At 37.9% G+C, this 17,543-nt stretch overlaps 4 protein-coding genes and 1 non-coding gene across 5 annotated transcripts; all 5 read left to right on the top strand.

Moving 5' to 3' along the window:
• The first annotated feature begins 228 nt into the window (after positions 1-228).
• CXIP2 (CAX-interacting protein 2) lies at positions 229-1,918 on the top strand. The gene is made up of 2 exons (XM_086572818.1): positions 229-859; positions 1,254-1,918. The coding sequence occupies exons 1-2, from the start codon at positions 497-499 to the stop codon at positions 1,752-1,754; spliced, it is 864 nt and encodes a 287-aa protein (XP_086428944.1). The 5' UTR covers positions 229-496; the 3' UTR covers positions 1,755-1,918.
• A 435-nt stretch (positions 1,919-2,353) lies between these two features.
• On the top strand, positions 2,354-2,424 carry TRNAG-GCC (transfer RNA glycine (anticodon GCC)). Its single transcript has one exon. It is a non-coding gene; the product is annotated as a tRNA-Gly (tRNA).
• Positions 2,425-2,528: 104 nt separating this feature from the next.
• LOC147489741 (nuclear speckle splicing regulatory protein 1 homolog) lies at positions 2,529-3,588 on the top strand. The gene has a single exon (XM_086569934.1). The coding sequence runs from the start codon at positions 2,662-2,664 to the stop codon at positions 3,448-3,450; it is 789 nt and encodes a 262-aa protein (XP_086426060.1). The 5' UTR covers positions 2,529-2,661; the 3' UTR covers positions 3,451-3,588.
• A 400-nt stretch (positions 3,589-3,988) lies between these two features.
• Positions 3,989-12,674, top strand: SAC8 (SAC domain-containing protein 8). Its single transcript, XM_086569933.1, is given in 21 exon segments — positions 3,989-4,257; positions 4,333-4,407; positions 4,604-4,731; positions 4,925-4,979; positions 4,982-5,015; positions 5,150-5,207; positions 5,354-5,410; positions 5,521-5,554; positions 5,712-5,792; positions 5,892-5,998; positions 6,415-6,501; positions 6,600-6,677; positions 7,512-7,576; positions 9,226-9,324; positions 9,430-9,529; positions 10,777-10,885; positions 10,979-11,051; positions 11,592-11,685; positions 11,808-11,894; positions 12,246-12,312; positions 12,424-12,674. Coding segments are annotated over 21 exon segments (1,791 nt in total). The 5' UTR covers positions 3,989-4,082; the 3' UTR covers positions 12,552-12,674.
• Positions 12,675-16,363: 3,689 nt separating this feature from the next.
• On the top strand, positions 16,364-16,903 carry LOC147489739 (uncharacterized). The gene has a single exon (XM_086574719.1). It carries the CDS (start codon positions 16,364-16,366, stop codon positions 16,901-16,903), a length of 540 nt encoding a protein of 179 aa, XP_086430845.1.
• Positions 16,904-17,543: the final 640 nt, after the last annotated feature.

Below are 17,543 nucleotides of genomic sequence, written 5' to 3'. Positions count from 1 at the left end.
TTAGAAAGTTCAAGTAGAGATGCTCTTTTAAATAATAAATTCACCTATGCTTCTACTTGTAATTCAAACATCAAATTTCTATGTTTATCAAGTCTTAGACCTATAAATACTCACGTGTCAACATCAAAACTCCCCGTAGACACAAAACCATTCCAAAACCTACTTAAAAAAAGATTCCTCTTTTCATTTTAGAGTTATCGAGTATTACTCTCACTAGATGAGCCAATTAGAATTACCCCAACTAGATGAGAAATTAAGGTCTTTCTTTCCACTACAAAAAAAATATACAAATTGATTTTTTTTTGGTGTACTTGGAGAGGGGGATAATAGTTAACCTTCATTTTATAATTACTTTTGCATATAGTTAACCCTTCATTTGTTAAAATGTAAAACTATCAAGTGAACATGACAATACTTGGTAACCATTTCCTTATTTCTAACCCGCGATAGAATTTAGTCAAGATTCTTCTGTTCTCCATTCATCAACCCCTGACCAATGGCTTCTACTGCAACACTCAACCTACTAACTTCCCCAACATCTATTTTCCCCAAAATTACCCCTCGCCTTTCATTTTCTTCACATCTCAAAACATTTCCTTCTCTCTCCTTAAAACTTACCAATTCAAAAAGACTTTCTTCTCTCACCCTAGTTTCCGCTGTCAAGAAAATTTCAGAAACCGATAATGTCAAAGTCCCATTAGAATCAAACGAAATTTCGGGATATTTCCCTGCAGATTCCGGTGTATATGCCGTTTTTGACCAGAACAATGATTTGCAGTTTATTGGTGTGTCGCGAAATATTGCCGCCAGTGTTCTTTCTCACCGGAAATCAGTTTCTGACCTTTGTTCTGCTGTGAAGGTATTATTAACAAGTATACTACCATTTAATTAACAAGTATACTGGTGTATATGTGCTTGTTTTAAGAATCATTCCCGGTTCTGCTCTTTTTTTGTTAAAAATTCTTTTTAGACAGATTCAATTAGTTTTATTACTTGTTTGAGCTTTAGGTGTTTTCTGATTGTGAGTTGTAATAGATTCTTATGTTCATCGCCTTTGTCACTGAGATACATTTATGGTTGATATATTTCCCTCTCGAACGAAAACTTGGTATCCTATCAATGTGATGAATTCCTTTTGTAATAAAAGAACGGAGTTTGTACAATCGTAATAGGGGCCATCTCTTGTTTCTGTTGCATCATAAAAAGTGCTCTCTTAATTATTATTTTTCCCAACTACATGGTCCATGCTGTAGGTAGGAGTTGTTGATGAACCAGATCGAACAACTCTGACAGAAGCTTGGAAGTCATGGATGGAAGAGCACATTGCAGCCACTGGAAAGGTTCCACCCGGCAATGAGTCAGGTAATGGTATATGGGTCAAGCGGGTGCAGAAGAAGTCTGATCTCCGTTTGACCCCTGGTCGCAATGTACAGTTAACAATTCCTCTGGAGGAGCTTATTGATCGCCTGGTGAAAGAAAATAAGGTGGTGGCCTTCATTAAAGGATCCAGGAGCGCCCCGCTCTGTGGATTCTCACAAAGAGTAGTGGGGATACTAGAAAGCCAAGGAGCAGATTACGAGAGCGTGGATGTGCTTGATGAGGAGCACAACAGTGGGCTGAGGGATACACTTAAGAGTTATAGCAATTGGCCAACGTTCCCACAGGTTTTTGTCAATGGAGAACTGGTAGGAGGTTGCGATATCCTAGTCTCTATGCATGAGAAGGGTGAGCTCTCTACATTGTTAAAAAAGTAAAAACTTACATTTATTCTCTTGGCTTGTCCCTTTTCTTGGTTATCTGTGACATGATAATGGTGTAGAAAGTACTGCGCAAACAGTTCGGACTCGATGTAAAATATATGTCCGGCTTATGTTTTGTTTTATTATGTGCATAATGCTTCAAAGATGGCTTTACTTAACAGATTGTTTGAACAATTGCATTTAATATTTTTCTGAACTGTTTCCAGGAATAATATGCTTCTGTAATATCTTTTTTTCCATGTGCGTGGTGACTACTCGGGTTTTCCCAATTTGCATAAATTGCATCTAAATTTTGATGAGTAAACTGTTTTTTCCGTTAAACCAAAAGCTCAAACGTTGGTTAGTTGCAAATGTCTTCCGGAGGCCATTTTTTATTACTATAATTGTATTACTCCAGAATATCAAATGTTTACTTTGAGAATTATCGCTTTAGGGCTTTGGCACAAGTTTTAAGAGGAGACCAACTGCAACCTCTTGAATCCTTGATCTAGACTATATCGAGTACGGAGCACCAAGCCGCCAAAAATATTTAATTTATTTTATATGTTTTGTGTTCGATATATGATTTGTTTGAAAATGTGTTGCATAGCATAGCACCAGTGGTCTAGTGGTAGAATAGTACCCTGCCACGGTACAGACCCGGGTTCGATTCCCGGCTGGTGCAGAACCTAATTGTACTTTTTGGACTATTTATTTTTAATTTTGAAGTTTGAACCGTCATGACGTCCTACTCCAATTTGAATTTGGAAACTAATCAAATCCAGAGTTTCAAACAAGAAGGACTCTTATAAATCACTACCCTTCTATACCTTTGGTCTCTTTAGAACCAGTTGTGAAGATTTAGAGGATTTTCATTGGGCGAAAAAGAAATAACAGCTAGAAGAGCTTTCTGCATATATACATGAAGAAATACGGCTTGATTCACAAGAAGGCCTTGGAAGAGGATCCATTAGTTTTTGATTATGATGGCGTTTATGATAAAATGAAAGCGGATGTAATTTGTCCCATAGTGCAAGATCGCAAAGAGAGAAAATCGAAATATGTAGAGAGATTATTGAAGATAGCAGAAGCCAGAAAACGTGAATATGGAATAGTAAAGGAGAGAAAACTAGCTAAAGAGAGAAGCAAAGATGAACATCTTTACGGTGATAAACCCAAGTTTGTTACAAGTGCTTATAAGAAGAAACTCGCGGAGGATGAAAAATGGTTGGAAGAAGATCGCTTGCGTGAGGAGAAATATGATGTTACGAAGAATGACATTGTTGGTTACTTAAAAGCCATGAGAGAATTTCATTCCAACCTTGGAAAGATCAATGTTGTGTTGGGTGCTAAAGTGGAAGGAAGAGTTAAGAGTGATACCTTAGGGAAAGAAATCCTTCCAAGGATTAACTCAACTTCAAATTCTGGCAAGACGAAAGTGAGAGATAAAGCTGAATCATCCTTGCATTCTGAGAGCAATAATGCAGCGGTAGATGTGAAACCAGAAGTAATAGCTAAAACATCCTCGCATTCTGAGAGCAACATTGTAGCGGTGGATGTCAAACCAGAAGTTCATACTTTCATGCAAGCATACACTATGGTTGAACAACCATCATCAGATAGAAAGAAACAGGATCTTCATAAAAGAAAAGATGAATATGATTTGGCTGCAGCCAGAGAACGATATTTTCAACGTAGAAGAGTAAAATAGGATATGATTAGGTAGCACGTACTATTGCATCTTTGTATATATTATTAATTTGTTCTCTAAAACAAGGCTGCGGTGCTTGAGAAGTGAAGGTTAGAGGCATGTTAGGATGTATTAGTTCAGATCGATTACTAGAATACTAGTTGGCTGCTTACATAAATGTGCTGATGGAAGTGGGATTTGTCGTGTATGCATTTGGTTTGGTGTTCAAGGGCTCTTCAAGTGTGAATATGCCATCAATGTTCTGCTGTTAGATTCCTATTTGTTTTATGCATTATTCTGCTCTGAGAAACATCATAGAATGTCATCTGCGTGTTTAAACCAATTTTGAGTGTAACATGTTCTTGTCAAGTGTTTGAGAAAAAAAATTGAAAGAAAATAGTGGCAGGCTTTTAGTAAAACAAGACAGAATGACAGAATCAGCAATGATTGAAAACATGATTAGTTAGTTAGTATCTCAACTCATCCTCTGTCAGACTTTATGAGAAAATCATAATTCAATAGGGGCAGTATTGTCATTTTAAAAATACAGATAATCTTCTCTTGCTTAAAAGGAACATAATGATCAATCAAGGCACGTCTTCATTTCTCACCAGCTTCAAACAAACTCTCAAACTGAATAACAAAAAAATTAAATGGAAGAAGTAGGACAAGTTTCAAAACAAGGATTCAAACTATTTGATCAGATGGAATTACAAGAATATACCGACAAGTTGGTGATCAAATCTCTCAATAATAACAACTCTCCTCCTGAAATTTCTACTGCTTTCTCAATTGACCGTTCTGATGGAAATATCCAAAGCCTAATAGGTGAGAAACTTTTGACAATTTTGTTTTTTCTGTTTAAACTTATAATAATACAAATGATCTGACTAGTCCATGCAGGTGATTTTTCGTCTGGGACTCCTACTAAAGTTTTTATAATTTATGGTGTGGTTGGAACAATTAGACTACTGGCTGGTAAGTTTGGATGGACTCCTTATATTATTAGTTCATTTTTTAATCTTGTAGCTCACTAGTGGCCTATTATAGTTCTTATCGTCTTACATTAATGCAATCTCTCTGCTATATTGTTACTTTAGATTCTTCATTAAGCTATTATGCTAGTAAGATTAATGATTGCCTGGTCATATTGGTAACCATATTTTTGGTACAGGAACATATTTACTTGTAATAACTTCTCGCAAGGAGGTTGGCACTTATCTTGGTTTCCCCATTTTCCGAGTAATGTCTATGAAGTTTATGGCCTGCAACGGGATTTTGAGGCTTTCATCTTGTCAAGAAGTAAGAACTTTTGTATTTGTGGAAAAAGGCCTCCTTACTTCCACTTCATACTTCATGGTTTAATTCCCTTTCAGAAGAGGGGGAGACAAAAGTCTAGGTTTATATCTGTATTCTGTGTGCACTTAAATTCAATCGTTCCTGTAGTTTGATTGGACAATTATTTGAATAAGAAGCGAGCACTGCTTTTCTGCAGAAAAGAGATGAGGCTTACTTTATGAGCCTGTTAAGGACAGTGGAATCAACACCGGGTTGTATTATTCGTATGAAACAGACCTTACATTAAAGTGAGTCCTTTAAGCAGTATTTTAAAGTAGACTGCAACTAGTATGAGAATATTTTCACTTATTAGGTTCAGATTCTGTGCTGTATATTGTGTCAAACTGCAGTCTGATGGTGTGCGGCTTCTGATGTCTACCAGCTTGCAGCGAACAGGGAAGTTAGCAGAAGGAAGGGCAAGGAAACCACTTTGGAAACAGGTCTGTTGGTATAGTCTATTGCAACAGTCTCATAGTCGGTCACAATTTCTTTCATTCAACCCGACAATCCATGCTCACTTCTGACACATGATAAATTCACCATTTATTGATTTGCTTGAGGAGCTAACGTTTGGTATGCATACCAGGCTGATCCTCGATTTGTTTGGAACAGGAGTTTGTTGGAAGAGCTAATTGAGTGTAAGGTTAGACATATCTCTAGTATAAAGTTATAAATTATTCTCTTATGGGTGAGCTAAGAATGCACTTATTCTTATATAGGACTAAAAAAGTACTTTTCTGTTTTGTTTTGCAGCTTGATGCATTCATCATTCCTCTGGTACAAGGAAGTATCCTAAAGAGTATTACTGGTTATGATTCCAAGTATTTTGTTTTCCACTTTTCTACTTCTGTAGTTGCTATAAATGTTGGTCTTTAAGATTGCAGTCAAAACCAGTGGAGCTATCGCCACACGAGAAAGAGTTGTTTCACTTAACCGAGTCTTAGGTTTTCAGACTGTACAGATAAATCTTAAAGACACTCCTGCTAAAATTACTTTAATCTCGAGGAGGTGCACAAGGCGTTTAGGTACAAGGAGTGAAACCTGTTGATATACATTAAAGTCTTATGGCTATATAGAAACACTCCTAAACTTAGTTAATCTTGACATGGTTGGCGGAATTTTAGGAACAAGAATGTGGAGACGAGGAGCTAACCTTGAAGGGGACACTGCTAACTTTATTGAGACAGAGCAATTGTTGGAGATTGAAGGTTTTAGGTACTCATTTTTGCAGGTACTTTTTTCGTACCTCTCGCAAACTCTAGTGTTATTTGCACACAGTGTAAAATCTTGCAATCTTTATATTTTAATGAAGAAAAAACTTTCTGTTAGCTCCCTAGGTTAGGGAAATACGTTTCCTAACGATTTGCAATATGAGATCTTCTGGGAAACCGGAAGCCGCTAGTTGACTGGGAAATGGTTCCCGGTAACTACATGTATACTGTATCTAACAGTTCCACCTTAAGCGTTGGTGACTTCAGAAAGTTTTTGGGATAAAGCTGTCCATACCTCACACATGAGAAATTGCTCCAAACTTTCTTTACATATGCGGGTCATTTGCAACAGAAGATATACTAGATTTCCATTGTGTTTTTTCCTGGATAGATAAGTTCCTCTCTTCATAACGGATGCTGAGAATCTGTGTTCCAGGTTCGAGGATCAATTCCACTTCTTTGGGAGCAAATTGTGGATTTGAGCTACAAGCCACGGATCAAAATCGTCAATCATGAAGAAACAGTATGTGACTATTTATTTTTTTTGTTTTATGATTTTTATGTTGTAGTATTTCCAACTCAGTGCTTCTATAATGATATGCAATAATCTTTTCTTTCTAGCCTAAAATCGTTCAACGCCATTTTAATGATCTCATTCAAAGATACGGAGAGGCCATGGCTGTTGATTTGACTGAGAAAGTAAGGTTTTGTGTTCATGTATTTTCTTTTTTTATTGTGTCATTTGCCTCTTCTTTCAAACTTTATCAATTTAAATGATTGAAGGTGAAGTTTTATCAGCCTTCAGTGAACATCATAATTGAACTGGATACAATGTCTAACAATTGATTATTTTGCCTGCTACTATTGTCCCTTTTCTGAAATACCCACTCGCAGACTTTTATTTTACCTTTCCAATGGTTTTTTTAGTTGATTGGTTAGGATAAGAGAGGGAACACTAAAATAGAAATTATGGGGAATGATTTTGTAGAGGATACAATTCTGGAAAGAATTGAATGGGTAGAAGTTATATTCCTTTTAAGGTGACCACCGTTGAATGGTGATATTGGGATCATTTGGGGATAGTTAAATGGTGAAGGCTTTGAACATTGTTCATAGCTGTGTCGGATATCGGTGGTTCTGTTGGAAATTTAGAATTGTTCACTTTTGGATGTGAAATGGTTCCTTTGAAGGATGAGGGGGGTGGTGAGACGTTTTTCATATCAGCAGCAGCAATTTGGTTTGAAATTTTGTACAAAGTGTTTTGAGCTCTTGAAAGTTCGAAAGCTTCCTACGTGAGTTGTGCTACATTGATTACAGTGTCTGCACTTTTGACATGTTACAGACAACTGTTCAACTTTCAAATTCAATCCTACTTGAAAATCATTGTATGCACTGTTATTAACTTATTGTATCCAGTATAGAGCCTGCAGGTGTTTTAAAAAGGTCATCTCATCCTGTAGTCATCAAGTGATTGGTTTATTTCCGTATATTCCTCAGTTTTTAACTTATAGTAATTGTTATGTCTTGTTTTAGCATGGTGATGAAGGTCAACTAAGCATGGCATTTGCGACTGAAATGCAAAAGGTTCCCCAGATTAGGTGATTTTCTTGTTTACAAGCTGATCTAGTATGTTGCTGTATACTAGAAATCATCTTTTCCTTTTACTTTACGAGTATTAGTAATTAATGAGAATCAAACAAAAGATGCAAATTATAGGAAGCCAAGAAGACTTACGTAAGACAGGAGGATATTTAAAATGATTTTGCTATTTACAACCACGTACGTGCACTATTGATGACCCAACACACCCTAGTGTTGGCACTGTCTTCACTTAATCACTTTCCGGCTAGAGGTGTTGTTCCTGAAAAGGCCTTGTGCGAATAAGAGTCTGGTCAATCACTTGTGACAGTTCCTAAATGATGTGGAACAAAGCACCTATTAGAACGGTGCCACCTTCACTCTTCTCGGTCTAGGCATCTTTTCAGCATACCCTCGAGGACAAAACTTTGGGGTATCACAGTCTGCCCACCTTAGTACAAGCCATCCTTGGGTCTGATACCACTTTGTGATGACCCAACCAACCCTACTGCCAATTCTGTCCCCACTTAACCACCACCCCATGAGTGGTGTGAAGTTTCTTAGCATAGAGATCGCTCAATAATTTATGATGCCCGGTCTTAAATGGTTACAAAATAGTATGGAACTAAACAACGAGCGGAACCTTTGAGCTAGACCCTCAACTCCTCAAGGTTAAGTCCTTGTGCTGTCACAGTACTAAGCTCTCAAATAATACCCATTTTGAACTATGAACGAATATCCTTTTTTCCTTTTTCAAGTGTTTGTATGTAAGAATAAAGTGCTCTTATCAGCCAGTCAAGCAGACCGAAGAAACCTGACCTTAAACAAGTCGAAGCAAGTCTATCATGTGACACACAATACATAAATTTAGTTTAAGATGGACAGATTTGAGTAGCAAGTCTATCTTGGTGAATGTGGATATCTATTAGATTCTTTTTTATCCTTTGTAATTATTCACAGTTTACAATGAAAAATGAAATCAACAAAATGCATGTGAATCTTAAGTACTTCATTTTACTTTCTTTCAGTCTATGTGATGTCCTCCATGACCTGACCGTTCTACACATTGTAACGCTAAACTTGACCCTCATTCTGCTTTATCGATACGGATATTGTAGTTACAAATTTATAGAAGGGAAATGGAGATCCTGTCCACCGGGTAGCTTATTACACCATCAATAAGCTTTTTCGAATTCCACATTTATATGATGAAAAAATTTCAAAGATGTATGTCAATATGCGTGAAGCCTAACAGGGTTACTTTGATTTGGTTAATGTGATGTCCTCCATGGTTCGACCTTTCTATACATTATAAAAGTAGACTAGGCCTTCCTTTTGATTTTGTGATACAGATCTTTTAGTTAAAAGAGGGATTGACAAGCTCGTATCGGTCAGTGAGAATGATGCGTAAATGGCTACAGAGACCATGGATGTTATATTTTCAAAAATTGTTGGTATTTTGACCTTTTTATATGTTAACATGTTATTGAGTTAACTTTTTTCAGAAAATGTGTTATCGATTGATCTTTGTCTATGAATTTATCTTCGAGTGTTCCCTGTGTGGGAAAACAACCTTTGGTGTTGCCCTATGTCTTGTTTTTGCACATAAGCAGTGCAGCGTTTGTTTGATATGCTTCCAACCTGAATATCGGTTGTAACTGCTTCACAGATATGTGTCTTTCGACTTCCACCACTTTAGTAGCAAATCAAATTTTGATCATCTTCAACCTCTCTTCGATCAAATTTCTGGGGACTTCGAAAAGCAAGGGTAATTAATCGGTAGTCTCAGAAAAAGTTTAAAATCACCCTTTTCTTCCAGCTTTACTGGTCGCCAGTAATACCTTTTTAATTTGTTACTGTTCCAGCTGAGCAGATACTTCCTCATAGATTCAGGTGGACAAATACTTATGGAGCAGAAAGGTGTCGTTCGAGCTAACTGCATTGATTGCCTTGATCGGACAAATGTCACTCAGGTTTGCTGCAATAAATATCATCCTGATAATCTTTATGGTCTAGATCTTTCCTATTCACTTGTGAAATCTTAGCAACTGATTAGGATTCAGTCCTTTGTGCTGCTTGTGAAAAATGCTCCTTGCTGAACATCATCTATATTGAGGGTTACTAATGCTAGTATTTCTGTGGTACGTTACATGTATGTGGAGAAGTAGCATCTATATTGAGGTGATTGGCATCCATGATATTAACCGTCGACAAAACAATTCTGTTTGACTGTGTAAACTATTTAAGACCTATTTACTCTCGAACTTGAACGCTCTCTAAACACAGCCAGAAATTGGGATCCTCTTTTCAGACGCGGTTTATTTGTTTATTTATTTACGTATTTATGTTTTAAAGCTAATGGGACATTGCTGTAATTATTTAGTCTTTTCTGACAATTTAAGGTTGTGACTCTGTACTTAGTACTTACAGTCTAAATTGATTAAGTCATTGAATGAAAAGGAGTCTTGTGGTTTATGAAAATCACCTACATTATGGAATAATGTGACATGGAAACACATGCGGTGCTTGGATTAAGTCATTTCTGTCATGGTTTCTACCTAAGAGCAAGTGTAGGTCAAATGCAACATGCTAAAATAACATTCCAAATCGGTCTTTTTTTGCATGCTTGTTGGTTCAAGCCCTATTATCAAGCAAGTTTCAATGCAATGCAACATGTTATAATGGTCTACCAAATAAGTCACAGGTGTAATATTTGTTAAGAGAAAACAAATGGATGTGTGCCGTCCGACGTCCGTTACATGCAAACGTACAGGAGGAACAGTTTCTGCTGTTCGTTAGTTTTAGCATGATTGATATGGTCATATCTACTTATGTATATACTACATGCTAAAGAGGCATGGGGGATAGCAGCTGCATTGAAGTGCGATTGGGCCAAAGTTTTAAAATGACTTTAGCACCTGTTTTAGCTGGTGCATTGGATTTGCTCCAATAATTCCTTAAAGTAGGTAGGAGTTGAATTTTTTTCATTCATCTCTTGACCATTAAACATAACTATATTCATGTTTGGTATTATCACCACAAAAGTAGAAAACCTTTTCTTAGATGTGCTGGATCTATACTTCATTGTTTGTATAGATCCTTAGTTGGTACTTGGTCAGGTATCTCTTTAGATCCTGTTAACTAGAAAATTTTGTTCCAAGTGCATTTTCTGACATGTGTTAGCTATTACAAAGTCTGTTTTGCTTCCATGTTCTCCCAGAGTTACCTAGCCCAGAAATCATTAAATTCACAACTACAGAGGATAGGAGCACTTTCTTCCACGGAATGCATATCCTTGTTCAGTGATATTTACGAAAAGTTCAGAACAAGTAAGCAAACTTTGATGATTCCAGTGTTTGTGTTACCCTTGCTTAGTTTGAATATACTTAAAACAAAACGGCTTAATTGTCTCACTGTATTAGTATGGGCTGAGCAAGGGGATGAGATAAGCCTGGAGTATGCAGGGACTAGTGCACTAAAAGGGGACCTTGTCAGGTATTCTTCAAATGGTCTTACTACCTTGCCCACTTGTGGAAATCTCGAATACTTTTTAAAATTCCAATAGCAATGAGTCTCAAACTTAAGTATACAACTTTTGGTTGATAATAGTTTCATGGAAATTCTTTTGTAGCTTCTCTGAAGTTTTATCTATTTTCATTCTTGAACTCTCCTAGATAAAAAATAATATGTACATAGGGAATACTAAAACTTCATGATGTCAGAAAATAACTCTCGGATCTTGGTAATAGCCGTATAAGTACTCTTTTGTTATAGGTTGCAGAGATTTACTTAAAAAATGACTATTGTTTCATACTTTCATATAAATTATATGTAATTTCATTTTTCAATGCTTATAAAGAGAAATCAGCTTCTGATATCTCTTTTATCCCTCTGGTTTTTATATTTGAATGCTCCCTTTTTAAGATCAATATTTTGGATTTCTCCGCTCTAGCCGTTTATAGATAATAGTTCATGATTATTCCTAGCAAGCATAGTAGAATATCCTGCTAATCAGATTTGTCCCAATTATCATAGATTCGGGAGACAGACTGTGCCAGGACTGATTAAGGATGGAGTTAGTGCTCTATCAAGATATTATCTCAATAACTTCCATGATGGGATTCGGCAGGCACGATTTCCACTCTTTCATAAAATAGTTTGTCAGAGCGAGCCAAGTGTAGCAATCTTTGTTACTGTTGCTTGGGTAGCTAAGACCATGCCTTAATTTTTCTTAAATTTCCATCACTGCAGGATGCAATGGACCTCATTAGTGGTCGCTACACTGTAAACAGAAATAGTCCTTCCCCATTCCAGCTCAATGGATTCGAGTCATTCTCGGTAAGTATGTTCATGGTTTAATTTTTGAGTGGTATGGTACTTCACACTGTATCTAATTGTTGGAAATCAGAGTACTTCTCATGGTTCATTATAGTAGGGGATCCCACTAAAGCGATGACCTTGTAGATTGTTTCAAATGTTACGGACAGAAAATGTGGGAGACCTTTTCTTTACTTATGACAATAGACCGTGTCATATGATGGTTAGGAATTCAAGATAATCCGAGTGGCAATTCTTTTCTGACGCATGTGAGGTCCATTGGACCATTTGACCCTATTTATATACATAATGTCTTTGCTACAATTGTTGATTACTTTTGGTTTCTTGTCAACCTTCCCTGTGAAATATCAGTATCTCCCAGTGGCATCGGCTTTCGTGGTTGGTGGCATCACTCTGACATCTATTACTTTTAACCAAGGTCATACTCTTTAAATTGTCTCTTGTGATTTGTTCTTTTCTCTGCTTCCGATATGTCCGTAGATGAAGTCATTTGGTATAGCTTATGTTCAACCCTGCGTTTATATTACAGTGGGACGCAACGCACAGCATTTTGTGTCTGCCATAATATGGGCTGGTTTAACAGCTGGTGCAATGGCAGTAGTGAAAGCTAATGGGAGACAATTCTGCTCCAGGCCTCGCTTATGTGACCTTCGATGAATGTTGTACAAAATAGATCTAAATTTGTGTAAATGATATAATTGGCACGTAATATAAATGTGAGATTGTATAAATGTGAGATTGTAATGGCATATGATATAAATGTGAGATTGTATTGGCATATGATGCAAGTAGTGGTGTCAAATGGGCTGGGCCGGGCTGGCCCGATCCTCAAACAATGAAGCCCTCATGCTTTGAGGGCCGGGCCAGCCCTACCCTCATTTACTTCGAGGGCCGGGTCGGGTCGGGCCAATGCTTAAATCTCGAAGCCTTTACCCGCCCCTCAACCCTCTCGAGAGGGCTTGAAGGGCCGGGCTTGAGGGCCAAACGTGAGGGGCGGGATACTTATGTTATACATTTGATTTACAAAATAAATTTAGAAACATTAGTTAAAAATGATAAAATCGAATGCACTTCACAATTAAACCTTCAAACTACTAAAAAAACTTGTTAAAGTTGTATTAGTCAATTAAGATCAATTAAATTCATTTCATAAAATATTATAATGAAATTATAAGGTTGGCAAACTTAATAGATAAACGTTTTTTTAAGTGATTTTTAAAGATATTAATGTTAAAATGAAATATATTGTAAATTTTTATTAAAATATATGTAATAAATGTTGAGGGCCTAATGAGGGGCTAGGGCTTAAGGGAGGGCTTAAGTTTCAAAGTTCAGGCCCTTTACCTCCCTCAAAGGCTTGAGGGTCGGCCGGCCAAAACCCACCGAATAATGTGAGGGGCCTCATTTTGAGGGCTTTTGGGCCCATGGGCGGGCGGTCGGGAGGCGGGCTAAGGGTTTGAGGGCCATTTTGACACCCCTAGATGCAAGGGCCTTTTTGGATTACCAATTTCTGCTAGTGAAAAGATTTTACTTTGCAGCATGGTCGGCATGGAAAAAGCTTCTAATTATATATTCTCTGGCGCAAAAGATGATCCAAACACGTGACTAAGCTCGAGATTGCAATATAGCTTAGCATTTGTTCTAGTAGGCTGTGTTTGATAGCCCCATTTGTCATGGCAAATGCAAATAAATGGCACTATTCACTTGTTTGGCACTGTTTAATGTGTTTTTTGAGTCATGGCAAATTTTTTTTGGATTTGCCACAAATTGTCATTTGCCATGATTTTGGTGGCAAAATTTATCTGGGGAGCCGAGTAATTTTGCCACGACAATTTTGTACACAAATTTGTCATGATTTGCCACCAATCAAAAATGAAAAAGGGAAAAGCCTCGATAATATTTCTCTCTCTCCCCTTCCGGTTCTTGATCTCTCTCTCAATAATCTCTTTATCTATATAAAAAAAAAATAATCTCTCTTTAATTGATATCGAGCGTTGGTGTCGTAGGTGTAATCGTTCGATCTCATTGGCGTTGTCGTTAAGTAAACTATCTTGTGAAGTAATGGGAATTGTTGTAAACTTTCTCGCTTACAAAATTGGGGTTTCGGTTTCACCTTTGTTGCTATCTGGTATATTTTCTTTTGCCTTACTTTTTTTCCCATGAAAAGTTAATTTTTTTTTAGTTATGGGCAGTGTTGAGATTTTTGTGCTTCTTCAAATGGAATGATAATGAAGTATTGTGAAACCACAATTAACTGTGATATATTTAAAGATTTGTTGATTAATTAGTAGTTAATGCATATTAGAGAGGATTAAAAATGCCCTAGAGGATTTGGAGTGGATGAAGAAGCAGATTTGTTGATATAGCGCTTGCTAAGTACTCTGACCTTGTCAAAGATGAAGAAGCAGATATAAAGCAACAAAGCAATGAGGAGTGGATGCTGGGGGGTGACAAATGTACAAAGATATTTCTTCAATGCCATCAAAGAAAGGAAAAAGCCGGAGGGGGATTTGGAGTATCTGAGAATGAGCAAGGTGTCGCAAAGAGGCCGGGCAAAATGAGGTTTCTGAGATCATAGTGCAGTATTACAAGACTCTTCTTGGAGATTGTTCTGGACCAATCAGTGATAGTAACTTCTATAACTCATTGAAAGTTAAAGGAGTGATTCATAATGAACAGAAGGAGGAACTAGAAGCGACCATTTCTGAAGAAGAGATCAAAGCTGCCCTGTTTGAAATGAAGGATAATTCTGCCCCAGGACCAGATGGATTTAATTCATTCTTTTTCAAAAGTTGTTGGGAGACAGTAGGTAAGGATTTTATTAAAGCTATTCGAAATGCTTTCCATACAGGCAACATGCCTAGAGGAATAAACTCCACCTTTCTCTGTCTAATCCCCAAGACTTGGAATCCCTCTAAGGTAGAGGACTTCAGACCCATTGCCCTCTGTAACACGATCTATAAATGTGTATCCAAAGTGATTACAAACAGGCTCATGAAGGTGATAGATTATCTGGTCTTTTCTAACCAATCTGCCTTTATCCCTGGTAGAATGATCCAAGATAATATCCTGCTATCTCATGAATTGCTCCGAGGTTCGACGGGGAAATATGGCACTCGAGATGTTCCATAAAGCTTGATATCAAAAAGCCGTATGACATTAGTGGATTTGGGATGCGATTAGAGCCATGCTTAACACATTCCACATTCCGCCTTCTATGCGAGAAATGGATAGAGATGTGCATTTCTACTCCAACTTTCTCTGTGTTAATTAATGGTGCTCCGAAGGTTTTTCCAAAGCAACAGAGGTCCGAGACAAGGAGATCCTCTATCTCCATTACATCTTTGTTATGGTGATGGAAATCGACATGCATTCTCAAGAAGGAGAGATTGGAGTCAAAGATGATCAAATATCACTCCGGATGCGAAAAAAGCCAATTGTCACATCTTGCATTTGCCGATGATGTATTGATTTTCTCTTGGGGGTGACATGGATTCCATCGCAGCTTTAAGAGATGGGTTGAATGAGTTTGGTATGGCCATCGGGTTTATAGATCAACTCGAATAAAACCTCGTTGCTAACCGGAGCAATGACTCAACAAGATGGAATAGCTTTAGCTCAAATGCAGGGGGTAAAATTTAATCAAAACCCCGGTGAGGTACTTGGGGTTACCTCTCATTTTCGCAAGACTGGTATTAGAGAATGCCAACCGCTCATAGAAAAGGTGTGGCCCGGAATCACTAATTGGAAGTCAAGATTTACGTCACATCACATGGGAGACTTCAACTTATTCACTCGGTGCCGATGGCCTTTCACACATACTGGTCAAGAACTTTCATACTCCCCAAAACATGTTTAGAGAGTGTTGAAAGAATTTGTGCTCAGTTTCTTTGGAGGGGTGCGGCTATGAAAAGGACTATTCATCAAGCTAGCTTCAATACAATCAGCAAACTCAAGGATGAAGGAGGACTAGGTATTATGAACCTACAATGTTGGAATCGAGGAGCTTATTGTGGGCTGGTACATAAGATAGCTTCGAGGGATAATAGTGTGTGGGTTCAGTGGAATTGGCAACAACACATCAAGGACAATTACTTTTGGACTATGAAAGTTCCAAAAGACTGCTCCTGGACATGGCGACATGTGCTTCAAGCGAGGACTGATGCCAGAAAATTGATCACATACAGTATCGCAAATGGTGAGAATACATTGCTGTGGCACGACTTATGGTGTGGGAACTCCCTCCTATTTGGAAAATCCCTTTAGCATTCTTTGAATGGCGCTTTCCACTTGATACCAAAGTCAGCCATATCATTGAGAATGGAGGTTCATGGATGCAAATTGCACAACATTGAAATGCATAACCGAAAGAACTAATCCTTGGGGTCTGCATAAACAGGAATCTTGATCAGGATAGGGTCATTTGGACGCCACACCAGCCAGGTCGGTTTACTTCTAATAGCGCGTACATGGCCCTAAGATCAGTTTCTCCTAAGGTGAAATGGAGCAAAGTTGTTTGGGGAAAATGGGTGATTCCCAAGCACTCATTCACTTGCTGGCAACTCCTTTCGAATAGCTTGTCCACACAAGATCGGCTGATACAAAAGAAAATCCTCACCCAATCATCATGCTGCTTATGCAATCGAAGTAGGGAATTCTCGAAGCACCTCTTTTTTGAATGTGAGTATTCCAAGGAACTGTTCCGCAGAATCAAAAGGCTGATCGGTGTCACAACTGATGATAGGAATTCAAATCGTGAATGGTCATCGATTATCAGAATATGTCAAAGATCGGGACCTGTGGCTGAAGTATACAAGGTATACATCTGTGCTGGGGTTGATGCGATTTGGAAGGAGAGGAATGCGAGACGCTTTCAAAACTCCAAAAGATCAGTGACAGTGGTCTTCGGAAAGCTATGCAGAGATTTGAAAAGCTATTTGCAGGTCACCCTTCGAGATCTGATTGGTTCTCCTGACTTAAGGAGGATTATCGCAAGTATTGGCATCTGAGGTACAAATTACAGAGCCAGTCAAAAATCTTATTCATGGAAGTGTCCGAGAAGAAGGAAAGTTTAAACTAAATGCGGATGGATCAGTGGCTGCAAAAGGGGTGTGGACATGGAGGCATCATTCGAGATCGTATGGTAATGTGGTTTTCGCTTATATTGGGAGCGGTGGACCGAGAATCGAATACATCGGGAGATCAAGGCAATTGAAGTGGGGCTGGCTCAACGCGCTAGATTGCAGCTCAAACAAGTCCAAGTTGAATCGATTCCAAGAGAGCAATACAAATTATCAACAAGCCGGAGAAGCCACCCGGTATTGTGAAGATGTTGTCAAAGCTATACTGAAAAACATATGTCCGCTTTTTGAAGATGTGGCTTTTCATCATATTTTTAGGGAGTGTAATAGGCAAAATGGATTATCTTGCGGGTTTATGTCAAAAGAATTGTAACTTTTGTATGTTTTAAGTCCCCACTAGATTCTCATTTGAGTATTATAGTGGAGGAAGATCTTCTTTGGAAAATTGTACAACGAGTATAAGGTTTTAAGGGTGAGTGAAGTGCCCAACCCTAGTTTATTCGAAAAAAAAAAATGCCCTAGAGGGAATGTATTTCATTTGGTAGTGATTTATTATTGTTCAAGTCAT

This window comes from Coptis chinensis, chromosome 7 (genome assembly GCF_015680905.1).
Source record: "Coptis chinensis isolate HL-2020 chromosome 7, ASM1568090v1, whole genome shotgun sequence".
NCBI lineage: Eukaryota > Viridiplantae > Streptophyta > Magnoliopsida > Ranunculales > Ranunculaceae > Coptis > Coptis chinensis.
The sequence above is the reverse complement of the archived record's forward strand: the minus strand, read 5'-3'. Positions and strand labels throughout refer to the sequence as shown.